Raw genomic sequence first — 17,099 nt, 5'->3', positions numbered from 1 at the left:
TTAGAAACCATGGACTCAACAGTTAAAGAAAATGCAAAATGCAAAAAGCTTGTAACCCAAAATATCCAGGAAATCCAGGACACAATGAGAAGACCAAACCTAAGGATTATAGGCATAGATGAGAGTGAAGATTTACAACTTAAAGGGCCAGCAAATATCTTCAATAAAATTATGGAAGAAAACTTCCCTAACCTAAAGAGAGAGATGCCCATGAATATACAAGAAGCCTACAGAACTCCAAACAGACTGGACCAGAACAGAAATACTTCCCGTCACATAATAATCAAAACACCAAATGTTCTAAACAAAGAAAGAATATTAAAGGCAGTAAGAGAAAAAGGCCAAGTAACATATAAAGGAAGACCTATCAAAATCACAGCAGACTTTTCACCTGAGACTATGAAGGCTAGAAGATCCTGGGCAGATCTCATGCAGACTCTAAGAGAACACAAATGCCAACCAAAACTACTATATCCAGCAAAACTCTCAATCACCATAGATGGAGAAACTAAGATATTTCATGACAAAACCAAGTTCACCCAATATCTATCCACAAACCCAGCCCTAAAAAGGATAATAGGAGGACAACACCAATACAAGGAGGGAAACTTCACCCTGAAAAAAGCAAGATAGTAACCTTTCATCAAACCCAAAAGAAGTTAAGCAATCAAATTTAAAAAATAACGTCAAAAATGATAGGAAGTAACAATCACTATTCCTTAATATCTCTTAACATCAATGGACTCAATGCCCCAATAAAAAGACACAGACTAAGTGACTGGATACGTAAACAGGACCCTACATTTTGCTGCTTACAGGAAACACACCTCAGGGTCAAAGACAAACACTACCTTAGAGTAAAAGGCTGGAAGACAATTTTACAAGCAAATGGTCTCAGGAAACAAGCTGGAGTAGCCATTTTAATATCAGATAAAATTGACTTTCAACCCAAAGTCATCAAAAGAGACTCTGAGGGACACTTCTTGCTGGTCAAAGGAAAAATACAACAAGAAGAACTCTCAATCCTGAACATCTATGCTCCAAATGCAAGGGCACCCTCTTTCATAAAAGAAACTTTATTAAAACTCAAAGCACACATTGCACCTAACACAATAATTGTGGGTGACTTCAACACTGCACTTTCCTCAATGGACCGATCAGGAAAACAGAAACTAAACAAGGACACAATGAAACTAATTGAAGCTTTGGACCAATTAGATTTAACTGATATATATAGAACATTCTATCCTAAAACATTTTTCTATAGCCTTCAAAATACCTGCTTTTTACTATCATGATAACATCAATATAGTGCATCAACATGTTGTCCTGTAGAATAATTTGAAGATTGAAGTTCTTGTAAACTAATGGCGAAGAGACAACAGAGTGACCCAGATTAAAACAGTAGAGGAAAAAAAATATGCTTTCGTTAACAAACAAATGCAAATTGCTTCTTTTTGCCTGCATAATAGGATCTCCATGCACCTATCAGTGGTAAGCTACTCTTGCTCTTCCAGGAAATGCTACCTCTCCACAATAACAGTGTCATCCTAGCTGCTTAGATCAAATTGACCCTCCTCTGATGTTCTTAGATTTTCTATGTAGCTCATATAGACAATTAATTGAGCATGTGATAGGAATTTTCACTGTGCATATTCCAAGACTGTAATGCAGCAATGTATCCAGCGAATCCTCCAGATGATCTTGCAGAACAAAACACATGGGAATTGTGTTTTAAGGAAAAACTTTCTATTCCATGAGACAACAAATTAAACCGCTGCTTGTGCAGTGATCAGATGATTAAGAACCTGTATAGTAGGTGGATCTAGAATGACTGCTGAGTCAAATCCTTGTCAGCCAAATGTGCACTCAGAACCTACTCCTAGTGTGTCCTTCTGTAATGCACCTTTAACTCAGGGACTCACTGAGCTCATCTTAGCAGTACAGCTCAGCTCAGCCCCCCTACACAGGTATTTGAAAAAAAACTATTTCTAGTTCTTCAGAGACCTGAAATAAAGAAAGATTTGATAGAAAAAAGTTGATTTGATGTTGAGCCAGGCCTTTCATAGTTAGCTAAAATACATTGTTGATAATACCTGCCTTTATGTCAAGTCTCGCCAAAAGGTTCCATTGTTTATCAAAAGAGAAGAAGCTTTGATTTTATATAACGTTATATATAAAACTATATAAACTATATAACTATAACACTTTATATATATACAGATATATAGAGGTCATTTAGAAGTAACATTTACATCATTGTAAACAGCAGTAAGCATTATATAGTTTTTTTCTTATGAAATTTAATTAGACTAGTAGCTCTTTGCTGTACTGACTTTATTTCAAAATGGTCTCTTTTCTCAGCATCATACATAGCAGAATTACATTATTCCATAAAAGTTTACTCATATCACTTAGCTTTTCAGAGGCTAATAATTTAAATTCATATCATATGACCAGCAACACTTTTTATATTATTGTTATGAATTATAGCATTGTGCTACTTCTGGAGAACCTTATTAGGTATCTGACAATATACTAAGCATTTTTGTGGCTTTACTTAATGTACCTAAAATTCCTATCACCGTTGTCTTGCATGTGTGGTAGCTGTGCCACAAAACTTAATGATAAAAGATTTAGTCATTAAAGTGTGGGAAAAGATATGCACACAATTAAAGATTCAGTCGAAATGAAAGAACCATCTAAAATGTCTTAAAGTTCAAATAAGGGTGTATTTTTTAATCTACAAAAATGAAAATTCTGCAAAATATTAAGCTTAAAAGTAGCACTACATTTTTATGAGCTATCTAAATATTAACCAGTTACATTGTTAATAAACAATTACGAGGAGTTATATAAGTGTCCCTATGGTAGTTTATTTCCAGAAATAAGTTAACTTAGGCTACTATGAAGTATAAGTTATACATTCCAGAATTATGTATATGGTTTCATTAGCTCTGTAACCTGATCATTACTATTGTCATTGTAAACATCCTAAAAGAATATATACTATTAAAGTCAACCTGAGATATATCTGTAGATACATGGTCATCCTAAAAGACACAGAACAATATTTTACAGTTTCACCTTGAATATATAGCACTGAAATTGATGTCTCCTCATGCTATGTATGCTTATGGACAGCAGGGAATGTATCTGACCATTGCTTTTTTAAAGCCCTTTTCTCAACAGCTTTAAAGGTCATATTATATGAAATCCTGTTCATGAGTTTTACATATCATACTTTGGATCATATGACTTTATTCCTGATAGCAGAGATATGATGCATAGTATCCTATTGGCATTTGCATTTTTCCTAATGGTGGCTTGGCTGGATGGTTTTGTGGATTTCCAGTAAGACAGATGACATGAGTTTGATCCCTGGGATCTACATGTGCAAAGAGAGAACCAACTCTTTCAAGTCTTCCACTAACCTATGCTTGTACCTTCTTGCACTTTTATACAGACATGCACATAGCCACACAAGCATGTACATGTATGTACACACATAATTAATAAATAGATGGTAGGTAGATAGGTTCATTAATAGATGGATATATAGAAGATCAATAGATATATAGATAGATAGATAATAGGTAGGGATATAATAAATAAGTAGGTGATAGATAGATAGATAGATAGATAATTGAAATAATTAAAAGGATTATCAAAGAGTAACTCAAACTGTTCTGTATTTTCCTCATAACTATAAAGCTTGACTCATGGCAAATAGGAAAGTGCCCTGCCCTCCTCCCCACTGAGGAAGTGAGACCCTAAGTTCCATGGCCTTCAAAGTTCACCCATCATCTTTTAAGTCTACTTGCTTATCTATCTGTCTACTGTCAAGTGAGGTCTTAAAAGTTTGTTTTATTATTTCTTTCTTATTCACTTTGTATGTAGTCTCTCATCTATTCTAAACTCTATGACAGTTCAACTTCCTGCATTTTAGCACTCTGCCATCCATTTAAAACTTTTGACAAATACATAAAATCATAGCACCTATACTAAGTTACTTTTTCACAGCTTTTCTCAGTATTAATCCCAAAGTATTCTAATATCTTGTACTCCTCTTAACAATAAAAACACTAGATGCCGTCCATTAAATACACTGATGTCATGGGAATAGAATCTCACTCCGTTTCCTTTGCAGTTCCAGGTGCAGCATTATGTCTCTCAGAGCCTAGTCACCCTAGGAAGTTGCAGCTTGATGAGGAAGTCTGTTGTATCGCTGCTACTATCAGAAGTAAACAGCTTTGTGGACTACCTGGGAGCCATCAATCAGGTTCAGGTAACTGGAAACTGTAGCTCATTAAATTGTGCTTAATACAGCTATAAGCTGCTGGCTTTGTGCTTTATTGTTTTTTCTTCCCATATTGATTTGATACTATTTCACTAGTTCACCTGTGTTACATTATCTCTAATATATGTGAATATTCCAGCTAGTGAAATTATAGAAAGGTACATCAGCCAGGAGGGTGTCTGCATGGTTGGTTGGTTGTTCTTTCTTTTTTATATAAGTAAACCTACCTTGTCCTACTTGCTGTCACCCCTGTACTAGATTTTCTGTTGTTTTTAGCAAAGGAATGTTTAGTTGAATAGTCTTAAATATCTCTAGTGGTGATATAAAGTCAAATAGTGGAGGGGAGGAGGTGGATACAAGAAGATCTTAAATAGAGAATGGTTCTTCAACACCTTCGCCTAAGAGAGTTTTTCAGTTGAATTTAAAATTTAAATATCCAGTTACCAACGTATACACAACCAATGAAATGGAGGTCTCTGAAATGAGCTCCTAGGCATCAATATGTGGAAACCTGCCTAGTAATTCCGCCATCAGCGTAGGTTTTAGCACCATTGCCCCCAGCCTTTCAGCCAAACAGAGTTTCACATGTCAGCTTGGACAGCATCCCCAGATTTTGATGTTGATAATTAATTGTTAAGTGTGCATATCTTATAGTTCCTTTATTATTCTTACCATCTCTGTTGTTGATTTAAAAGGAAATAGGAGATAAGTTGACATATTTAGGTTCAAGTAAAAGAAATTTAATAATACAAACATGGGGTTTGAAAGTGCTTTTAACTAAGTATTTACCTCTAACGTCTTTACATTTAATAGAATGAACTTAAAACTATTATTCTAGTCTTGTTCCATAGATAACATGGTATATCTTCAAGTCAGCAAATGTTCAAGCGATTCTAAGATATGTTTGTAAAGCCAATGTCACAGATCTAAAGGAGAAATGCATCAAGCTGACTACTGTAAAAGGACAAAATGTTGACGTAAATGCATGGTGGGTTTGTAAGAATTCTAAGGTCAGAGAAGTGGCCATAATAGTATATAAGCCCAAAGTACTTCCTGTCAAAGAAACAAGTTTTATATGTGTGTGTGTGTGTGTGTGTGTGTGTGTGTGTGTGTGTACATAACCATATACTTATATTTATATTTATATTTGGATGAAATCAGGAGAGGCTAGCAGAACGCAGAGGAACTAAGTTGTATAATGAGAGCTGTTCTGAGGAAACAATACAGGTTTGACACTGAACAGGAAACAATGTTGGAAGTAAGTTTAATTGAATTGAATCATTTGCTTAGAACATAAGAACAACTTGAGAAGTCAGAATTTTATCTATGTAGTTTAATTTGATTTTGACACAGCATCATGAAATACATATAGTTCTCATCCAGTTCATAGATAAAGAAACACAGCCTTAACATCAATAAGACACTTGACCATGGGTGCAGAATGACATCTGCAAATGTCACCTTTTAAACGCAGGTGCTCTGTCATGGTGCTTTAAAATAATAAGGGGGTTAGAGAGATTGGGTAGTCATTAAGAGCACTTACTGTTCTAGCAGTGGATCCAGGTTCAAGTACCCATCACAGCTCCCTGTAATTCCAGTTCCAGAGGATTCAATCGCCTCTGCTGGCCTGCAGGGATATCAGCTTGCGCTTGGCACACATAAATACATGCTGTTTAAAACACATATGAAGGCAGGAGAGGAGGCTGGAAGGGAAAAATAGTGCATTTGAACAGTAGAAGAAGAAGAAAAAAAGCACAACTCTAAGGCAGCAAACAACTAATTCTTTGTAGGCATCTGTATAAAAGGCTTCACTTGAGCTCTCCTAATCAATTGTTTTGACAACCCTTCCAAATATTAGTATTGATTAAAGACAGGGAAACTTTAAGTCAGCATTTTCTAGCAGCAAATGGCAGAACGTCGTGCCGCCAATTTAAACAAGTGGATTAATGAGCAGCTGTGGAATTTGGGAGCTGGCTGAAGAATGAGTGTGTGGGCTGTGCGTCCTTGAATTAAGCCATTACCACACAACAGAATTGGGTTACCAATGGCGTATTTGTTGCCATTGTGACCATGAATCTGGGTGCCAGATTGATTGGTGTTTGTTCTTCTTTGGGGTTCTGAGAGTTCGGGCTCAGCACAATGGAACAGACCAGGTGAGCACTGGATAAGGTCTAATTTCCTTTATCACTTACTTTCAACTGAACAGTTTTTTTTTTTTTTAATACAACCAGCAACACATCCAGGACTTATAAGTAAGGAAAAATAAAGATAAAATTATATGCATCCTTAACTTATTTTCAACTCGGAAAAGAGGAGAAAACAATGAGTGATAAACAAACAGTTCACAGTGTCCATGACATCTAAGAACCAGAGAGTCAGTGCCATACTCTTAGACAATGAGCTGTAATATACACAGTTGAAGAGGGTAGGCAAAGGTACACAGGTGAAGATTGGATGCCAAAGCCATTTATTCCCAGCTCTCAGTATATTGGGTATACCAACAGATGCCCAAGAAGAGTTAATGTGAAGAGATTTAATTTAACCAAAAACAAAATATTACCCAATTAAGAGATATGGAAATATCACTGAAAAGAATTAGGCTACCATGGAAAAAATGCTTGTGTGTGGGCAGAAATGGAGTTTGTATATAATGAAGATAAGATGATCTAAAGCACCATAAATGTAGGTAGATGGAAATTTAGGACAATATTTGCAAAGGTCTTCAATGATTCACAATTGGATACTGTCTGCCAGAGCCCACAGTGGAAAAGCAAAGTTGGTAACATATCATTAAAATTTTCTCTCTAGATATGTAAAACAAACAAACAAACAAGGATGTATAATCCATAACCTTTAGGGGAAAATTAGTAGAAATAAAATTAACCTGGGGCTGGAAAGATGGGTAGGTGACAAAAGCACCATATGTTCTCCCAGGGAACCCTGGTTCAATCCCTAGTACCCACAAAGCAGCTGACATCAGGCAGCAAATCCTATATCATTCAACATCCTGTCTGGCTTCAGGGAGCACTGTTCATGTGGTACAAAGACATTCAAACAGAATGCCCATATACATAAAATAAAATGAAAAAAATGGCAGAAAATAATGTCATTGTTATTTAATAACATTTATTATGAATGTGTTATTATAGTTTATAAGTGTAAATCAGACATCTGTTAAATATCTTAAAGATAATGAGAATAGTAATAATAAAATAGATTTCAAAAATAAATTGAAAACAATATAAATAAAGCTGTAAAAATTTTAAGTAAATATAAAGATTAAAGAAATTCTTATCAGGAAGCTTAGAAATGTTGGTTACACATGTGTTCCTTAATTGCCAGTTTCCAAGGTGAACTGAAGAAGTAGAAGGTGAAGTTACCTCCTGCTAACTAGATCAGTTGCAATACAATTATAATCCATTTCACAAGTAAAAGTTCAGGATCAAATGATAATACTCCTACAAAAACTCTAGAAGAGCAGTTCTCAACCTGGGGATTGTGACCTCATGGGAGGTTGCATTTCAGATATCTGCATTATGATGCATAACAGTAGCAAAATTACAGTTATGAAGTAGCCACAAAGTAATTTTATGGTTGGAGGTTACCACAATATGAGGAACTGTATTAAATTGTCACTGCATAAAGAACATTGAGAACACTGCTCTAGAAGATAAGAAGCTTCTAAACTCCATTTAGAGGGCCACTGCTATCTATTAAAGCAAGACACTAACAGCACATAGCTGAGCTTCATACTGACACCTCCTATGAGCATAGAAGAAAAGCTGAACTAAATATTAGAAAATGGAATCAAACAACGTATGATGTAATACCACATATTTAAGTAGAATTTGACCAATGAATAAGACATTGTTTTCACATACAAAAACAACATGATCACCATATTTAAGAAAAGGTATAACTAGTGCAATATTTTTAGAATATGTAGAAAAGGCAGTTGGTAAAATTTTGCATTTATGATTAAAAAGTACTAAAGTAGAAAAATACTTTTGTATATGTTATAATTCATCTGCGAAAAATTAGTTACTATTCCTTATTATAAAAAAGTAAATGCTTACTTCCCAGTGCTTGGTTCATGGAACATTCTTTATTAATTTTTGTTAGATAATATAACTACAACATTAGTCCCATCCATATCCACTTTCCACGCCCTCCTATATACCCTTACCCGGTCCATTCATGGCCTCTTTTTTTCACTAGTTCTTACTTCTTATTGCGTGCATATATATAATCATTTATATTTAGCAAGTCAGGCCGCTGTACTTGGAATAATATGGGCCAACCTATCATTGTTTTAAATCAACGTGACCATGAAGATAGAAAATTCAAACTTGTTTTCTAATGTAACCATCTGTAAATAACTCCTTTTACATATGGCCAATTGATTTCATACTTACTTTAAGGCAATTTCATTGGGAAGGATTGGGACAATGATCAGTATGATGCTGGGGAACATATTTGAACAGCCCCTTTATAAAAGTTGATGTACTACTGATCAGAAAGACATGCATAATTCACAACAACAAGAAGATGGCACTGGATTGAATTGCTAAGTTGGAAAAAAGACTCACATTCCTATATATGTAAAGGTGGGTATCAACCTGAATTCCTACATTTTGAAGGGGACTGTAACAAAGACAAAGAGTTTCCTAGAAAGCTAAGCATTCTCTTAAACCAATTGGACTCACAATTCAATATATGTGTTTACATTTTAAAATATTAATCATGGATGATTTGGATGATAAATATCCCCTATAGGCTCCAGTATTAGAACAAGTTTAGTCCCCTGTAGCCGCCTGTGGCCACATGTGAACTGGATACCTGGAAGAGAATTCTGGGGATAAATGGGAAGGGGACGAAAGAGAAATGAGTCAAGACGACAGTTGCCGATAGAGACTGACTTTACTATTATTTAGCCAATATATATAGTCTTTAGAAAACCACCCTGCCCCCCAAATGGCCGTGAATTCCTTGGATCTTCTTCTCAGCGGGTTGCCTGCTTCCAGTCAGCAGGTTTTCTGCTGGTCTCCAGGTGAGACTGCCCTGAGGCAGCCTTGGTTGTTAAGGTGAAAGCGGCTGTATTGTTCCCAACAGAACAAGGGCCGGAGATAACACCAGGGTAAGGGTGGGGGCTGCCGGCCAGGAATGTCACAGCTTGAATAGGATGGGCTGAGAAGTCGAGCTAAATGCTGTGGGGGAAGGGACAGTCCCCAGTTGGTGGTGGTGTTTTGGGAGGCCTAGGTAGTGTGCCCTTGCTGGAGGAAGTATGTCACTGGGGGTGTGATTGGGAATTTAAAACCTCACCACTTGTAGTTTGTGCTCTGCTTTGTGCATCCATTTGATGATGTGAGTTCTCAGCTACATGATCCTGCCTGTTGCTTATTACCATGCATCCTTGATGGGCTCTTATCCCTTTGTTCATAGATTTTGAAAGAATTATATCAAGTTAAAAGGGAGGTTGAAATATCCAAGGAAGAGAAATACTCAGCTGCAAAATTATAAGTACAAAATCATTGACTCTCTTCCAAAATACACATACTTTAAAATGATCATTTTTCTAAATATAGAATCTGAATTAATACACCAGAAAAATTATAATGTTTTAATTTGCATATTTTATGAGTGAACACCTATGACTTTTTCATTATATTTTATTTTGAAGAGAAAAATCTTCTTGCATATCAGATGTGTGCTGTCTGAAGATGAAACTCCAAGTTTAATTGCATTTTTACACCAATATCTTTCTCTTTAGATGCAGTTCCTACTGCTGTCTAGTCAGTATGTTTGTGGGAACAATAGCCAAACTATTAAAGTGAAAAGTACATTTCGAACATTGATAAGGATGGGTGAGATCTAAATTCTGAGTAGCATATTTGTACTCAAATAGTTCAGAAACCCAGTGTTTATGAAGTTGATGAAATTTCTACATGATGACAGCTTTAAACTTTAGAATAAAAGCATACTATGAAAGAAAGCTAGATTGTTTATACCTTTTAGATACCTGTTTGCTTGTTAATTAAAATAAGAACTAAACAATTCTTAATAAAAGTAGATGTGCAATATTTATTCTAAATGTGGCATGCTTACACATGCATCTTCCTGATATAAAACTAACTTTCTACATCAGGGTAACTTATACCAACAGAATAAGTATTTTTAATATGAGACACCGAGAAAAAGTAATCATAGACATAAATATGAGAAATAGCTTGCCTATTACAGAAAGAGAAACTACTATATTCTTCCAAAATTATTCATCTTTTAATGATATTGCAGGTCTAAGATCCTCGGCTTAAGCAGAAGTCAGTCAATACATCACTGAGAATGGAGTTTTTATAAACATCCTCCAGTAGGAAAACTAAAGACTAGGCTCTTCTGGTTTTTATTATGTTTTATTTAAAAGTAACTTAGAGGACTAATTTCTGATAATGAGTCCTGATTTATCACACGTGTGCATTTCCCACCAGAGCATTTCCTTCTGTAAACAGTCATTACGTGTGGATATAGCAAGGATCGAGATTTCCTAAAAGTCAGAATTAACATAAAAATCTCTGTATTTTCTGAAAGCTTGCTTAAAACTGTTTCTTGACAAAACATTTATGTGTTTAGTGATTGATAGAGTAAAAACTTCTCTGGAGTGTTCATTGCTTGCAGACTAGATTATTTTACTTTTACAGTTTTTACAGTTTTATATGTGAATATTGTATGTATATCATCTCCAACGTACCCCACTCCAACTCCTCTGTGCCCTACTACTTCTCAAATTCATGACCTTCACGTATTTTACTATTATTATTATTATTATTATTATTATTTACATGGAGTGTGTGTATGTGTGTATGTGTGTGTGTGTGTGTGTGTGTCTGTTGAGCAGCTATAGATTCTGGATTTCTCTGATGATATCCATCTGCTGTAGAATGACGCTTTTTTTCAATGGAAGAGATGAAGGAAGAACAAAAGAAGTGTTTGGTATCTGATGACTAAGGTGGGATAGGTTATGGTTTGCTTCTTACAGGTCTTTCAAAAGCCTACAGATGTTAAATATTCTCAACTGGGATAGTATTGAGAAATTGAGCCTTGGAAAGTGATTGACTTTTTAGGGCTCTATTCTGATAAATATATTAATCTGGTTGTAATTTTGTAATTTTTTCTGGTAGTCTTTTATTATCATGACAGAAGCTAGAGGCTTAAGGAAGGATGGAATTTAATCTTGGTCTGCCCATGGAGGCATTTTCTCATCGATGTGGGTAGGCCCACTCCCATATCAACATTGCTACAGTGAGCCACAAAGCAGCACAGCCACCCCTCTATGGTATCTAAAGTTCCAGGAGTTCTTGCCTCCTAGTGCCTGTCTTGATTTCTGTCTGATTCCCCTCCATGATGGTATGTGATCAGGATTTGTAAGCTAAATAAACCCGTTCTTCCCCAAGCTGCCTTTGGCCGTGATTTATCACAGCAATAGAAAGCAAGCTAAGACAGATTCAATGGGCACAAGGCAGGAATTGTGTTAGAAGGATCACCTTGCTTTTTGTTTCCCTAAACCATGAGAAATGCAAGCTTACTCCACTTAGTATTTCCTTCTGTGACTTTCTTCCCTACCACCAAAGTCATTAACAGAAAAGTCTGAAATCATGTGGTAAAATAAATCTAACTCCTTAACATAGAGTTTCTCAGATACTTTTTCCACAGCAACTATTAGAAATCTAATAGATCAAACTGCTTTTCATATGTGTTGTAAAATGTAGAGTACAAAATTATTAGGTTTATGTAGATATAATGTAAATATCAAATAAAATGTAAACAGTTTGGGGTATGTGGGCGCTATGGTTGTAAGGTGCCTAATTGCCAAGAACATATTAAAGCTAACACTGATGCAAACTCTATGCTAATAAGTACAGTGCTTCTCAGGAAACAAAAAGTAGGCCTTCCATAATAACCAGACTTACCTCCTACTAGCCATATAACTGAACGATGTTATATGACACACCAGGAATACATATCCAGGTTTGTCACTGTACTTTTCACAATGGCAGAAAAATGGAACCAGCCAAAATGTCCACCATGAGATGCATAGATTACGAAGATGTGGCATAGGGGTTGAAGTGGTGGCTGAGTGATTAAAAGGACTTGCTGCTTTTCAGATGGTCTTCTTTGGTTCCCAGAACCCTTGTTACAATGTACTTGTACTTGTACTTTCAGTTACATTGGACCCATCACTCTCTACTAAACTTCAATGTCAGTCACACACATGCTGCCTATGCACAATACAGCACAAAAACTTGTTATACTCATAAAATAATATATGTGTGTGAGTGTGTTTTAAAAATGAAAATGTGCTACAAAAATATGGTAGAATTTTATTTAGCAAAAAAGCAGAATGAAATGTATGTATGTACATATGTATGTATGTGAATGTGTGTGTAGATAAAGGTCATGAAGTTATAAAGCAGACAATGACAGGACACAAAACATTTTAAGGGTTGGAGGTTTAGTACACGTGATATGAAAAGTAGAAAGAGGACTTACTGACATTAGACAGGTACAGGGGATAAAGTTATCAGTGAGTGCATACCATGAGTGTTCTTACGTGATTGGGTTACCACACTCAGGATGATATTCTCCAGTTCCACCCATTTGTCTAAGAATTTCATGATGCCGAAGTATAGAGGAATACTAGGACAGGGAAGCAGGGGTGGGTTTATTGGGGAAGAGGAGAGGGTTTATGAGATTTACAGTGGAGGGGGGATCAGGAAAGGGGACAACATTTGAAATGTAAATAAAGAATATACCTAATTTAAAAAAAAAAAGAAAAAAGAAGTGTGTGTGTGTGTAAGACCAAAGCTGGGTATGAGCTGAGAGAAAGAAAGAAAGAAAGAAAGAAAGAAAGAAAGAAAGAAAGAAAGAAAGAAAGAAAGAAAGAAAGAAAGAAAGAAAGAAAGAAAGAAAGAAGAAGAAGGAAGGAAGGAAGGAAGGAAGGAAGGAAGGAAGGAAGGAAGGAAGGAAGGAAGGAAGGAAGGAAGGAAAGAAAGAAAAGAAAGAAAAGAAAGAAAAGGGAGGGAGGAAGGAAGGAAGGAAGGAAGGAAGGAAGGAAGGAAGGAAGGAAGGTATGGGGTAGAGGAAGACAGGTAAGAATAGTGGGAGAGGTTCAGTAGAGTACATCACAGCTGAAGGCGACATAATGAAAATGGATTACTTGCATGTTAAGTAAAAATGACATACATAAAAACAAAACAAAACTGTGTTTTATGTCTTTAGTAGTCTATAGTTTGTTCTAATGGTGGATACACACACATGAGAAATATGAATATATTTTGTACAAATAATATTTCTAATCTCTCTCAGCACCATTTATTAGAACCTTTTTTTCCAGTCCATGCTTTGATACCTTTGTCAACAATTGCAGCACCTTAGCAACGTAGATTTATACTTCAGTTCTCTACTGTGTTTCATTCTTCTGATGTCTGTGACCTTTGTTACTCTCTGTGGTAAACATGAAAGGCAGACATTGTTATGTTTAGGATTTTTTCAATATATGGGGTATTATGTGTTTAGAATGTTTTTCTATTTCTGTTAACAATATTATTGGATTTCGGTTGAGGCTGCTTTGAATCTATAGCTATTTCAATAACAGCATTTCACAATATTGGTTCTGCCAGTCCAGCTGCATGGGTGTAATTTTGATCTTCTGGTGCCTTGTTTGTTTCTTTGCTTCTGCATCTCAGAGATTTCATTATGAAGATCCTTTACTGCCTTAGTTAGGTTTATTCCTGCTTGCTTACTGTTATTGAAACTAGTGGAAAATGGAATATTTTCTTCAATTCCTCTCTCTTGCTGTTCATTATTCCTATGTATAAACCTACTTATGTCTGTGTGTAGCTTCCTGAAAATATTTATTAGTATTAAAAGTCTCTGGTAGTGTGTAGAGTCCTGAAATCCTAGAATAGTCTCATTAGCAAATAGCAATTATATAACTTCTTGGTTTATCTTATCATATCCATTTATAATGTTCTTTAGCAGTTAGACAAAAGAAAGTGTGAGAGTGTTTGTGTGGTGTGTGTGTGTGTGTGTGTGTGTGTGTGTGTGTTTGTAGGCACGTAAGTCCTATAGTGCATGTGTGATGGTCAGAGGACTGAAGTCCACCATGGAAGTCTGCACTCATAGCCTTGAGATTAATTGCAGACAATGGTACAGAAGAGATCATTCACATTCAGGATTGCTGGCCACCCTTCTGGTCATACATTAATCTTTACCCTGGTTAGGTCTGCTGTCCATGTTTGCTTGTCTACAGCCAGGTTCCCTGTGTTGGAAACTGCTGTTGCTACTCCTGGAAGTATTTCCATGGTGACAAGAATTAACATTGCATATTAACTGGTCTATTGGTAGGACTTCACAAATATGCAAGGTTAAGAATGCTTGACAAGTCACCTCCCACTACCTAATTGGTAGCCACTTTTTTCTTGATTATTATGGTTACATAATATATATACACATATATTTGTATGTATATAAGTATATGCTGCTGAGTCTTTGTTGTTTTTGTATACATGACTTCATTGTTTACAACTTTGTATTAAGAATTTTGTTGGCTTTAATGCATTATTAATTTAGCATCCTTAATTTTTTTTCATTTGGGAATATACTTTTAAAATTCCCATCATTTGAATTAAAAAACCTTCATGAATTTGAATGAATTTGAGTACTGATTTTTCAAGGTCCGAAAAGAATGGTGTTGAAATTTGAGTGGGGATTGCATTGAATCTGTAAATTGTTTTTGATAAGATAATTTTATTGTTAATCCTACTGATCCATGAATATGGGAGATCTTTTCATCTTCCAATATCTTTTTCAATTTCTTTCCTTAAAGAGTCACACCATGATATTTTATATTATTTATGGCTATTGTGAAGAGTGTTGCTTTCCTAATTTCTTTTTCAGCCAATTTATCATTTGTATAAAGGAGGTCTATTGATTTATTTTAAAGTTATATTTAAAGTTTTATATCCAGCCACTTTGCTGAAGGTGTTTATCAGCTGTAGGAGTTCTCTGGTAGCATTTTTTGGGGTCACTTAAGTGTGCCATCCTGTCACCTATTAATAGTGATACTTGACTTCTTCCTTTCCAATTTGTATCCCCTTGATCTCCTTTTGTTGGTTAATTGTTCTAGCTAGAACATTAAGTCCTATATTGAATAGATATGGGGAGAGTGGCCAGTCTTCTCTTGTCCCTGATTTTAGTGGAATTGCATTAAATTTCTCTCAATTTAGTTTGATGTTGGCCATTGGCTTGCTGTGTATTGCTTTAATTATGTTTAGGTATGCACCTTGTATTTCTGATTTCTCTAAGACTCCTTTAATGAAGGAGTAGTGAATACTGTCAAAGGCCATTTCAGCATCTCATGAGATGATCATGTGCTTTTTTTGTTTGTTTCAGTTTTTTCTATGGTGGATTACATCGATAGATTTTCACATGTTAAATCATCCCTGTATGCCCGGGATGAAGCTTTATGGCTTATAGCACTTATCATTTACATTTGCGATAGTCCTTCATCACTCTGATTTGTCTTTTTGCAAGGTATCTCTTCATCATTTACTCGATTACTTTAATACTTGGCCTTACGTATTTTTTTTTTTATCATTGGTGTACATTTTTATTTTCCATTTGGAATTTTATGTAGTATTTCCTGATTTCACTACATGCTAATTTTCTTTAATTACACGCATGTCTTTTGCAATTCTCCGTGACTTTTTACATTTTAATCAATTTTTCTGCAGGGTATGTGTTCTTTTACATCACCATCATGAAGATTGAACTCTCGTCTGTGTTTGTCCTTAAGGCTTCTCTCTCATAAGTCACTTTCAGTCTTGTATTTCCCGTAATACTTAAGATACTATTCCTTTTCTTGGCTACTTTATGTTTCTCGGAAGGTCTGTTTATATTTGGTTATTCATTTATGTATATGTAATTTGCTTTTCTTCAATTATACTCTAATGAGTCACCATCATTAGAGTTGACTATGGTTTGTCAGTGGATAGCTATGTAAGTTGTTCCTATTCTTAATGGCTTTCCACTTAGGTATCAGTTAAATGCCATTTCTATTCTTATGTTCAGTCCTTTTTTTACTTACATGCATGTAGAATCATGCACCACAGACTATAGTGCTCTGATGGATTCCTGAAACACTCAAGCCAATATGTTGAGTTTGGCAGTTTCCTGAGTTTTTCTACGTCTTGTGATATATACAGTATCTATGAGCCTAGGTCTCTACCCTAACTGTTTGTAGAATTCAGCAGAGGTTTTAATCTGTGGATTCTAATTCTCCATCAAGTTTAATAGTTTAAGCCCCTGGCTTAGAGCTTCTCTTTGTGCTTCTGCATTGAGAAACTGGAGGACTGACTGTGGCAGAAGCCATTCTTAAGGAAAATCCTTAAGACATGCGTGTAATCATTCATAAGGATGTGTTACTTTTGTTAGGAACTGAAAGGAGTAAGGGAACAAAGGTTTATTATTTATTTTGGTGAGTTAATAAAAAATAGAAAAATGCACTTAAATAAAATAATGAGGAGAGCTCGCTTTGAGCATTCTGAAGTGGAGCATGAATCATTATGTATAGAACACTTGGGGTGGGAAAAGCAGGTGCATAGTCAGTCAGAATAATCCTATACTTTAGATGATAATTAATTCAAGAGATGCTTTCAGTAACTACAGAAAATAATGCTAATTATTTTCCCTGTATTTGGCAACCCTGGCACTAAAATGCAAATTAAATATGATTAATTCTTCC

The 17,099-nt window shown here is 35.4% G+C and overlaps 1 protein-coding gene across 1 annotated transcript in view; it reads left to right on the top strand.

Moving 5' to 3' along the window:
• Positions 1-17,099, top strand: part of Mei4 (meiotic double-stranded break formation protein 4) — a 135,747-nt gene that overhangs the window by 77,133 nt on the left and 41,515 nt on the right. The window contains exon 3 of the mRNA XM_052189310.1: positions 4,151-4,282. Within this exon, the coding sequence (XP_052045270.1) occupies positions 4,151-4,282 (132 nt within the window). The remainder of the gene's footprint in view (positions 1-4,150; positions 4,283-17,099) is intronic.

The sequence above is a fragment of the Apodemus sylvaticus genome, chromosome 7, assembly GCF_947179515.1.
Source record: "Apodemus sylvaticus chromosome 7, mApoSyl1.1, whole genome shotgun sequence".
NCBI classification, from domain to species: Eukaryota; Metazoa; Chordata; class Mammalia; order Rodentia; family Muridae; genus Apodemus; species Apodemus sylvaticus.
Note: the sequence above shows the minus strand (reverse complement) of the source record. Positions and strands in the feature narration are given on the sequence as shown.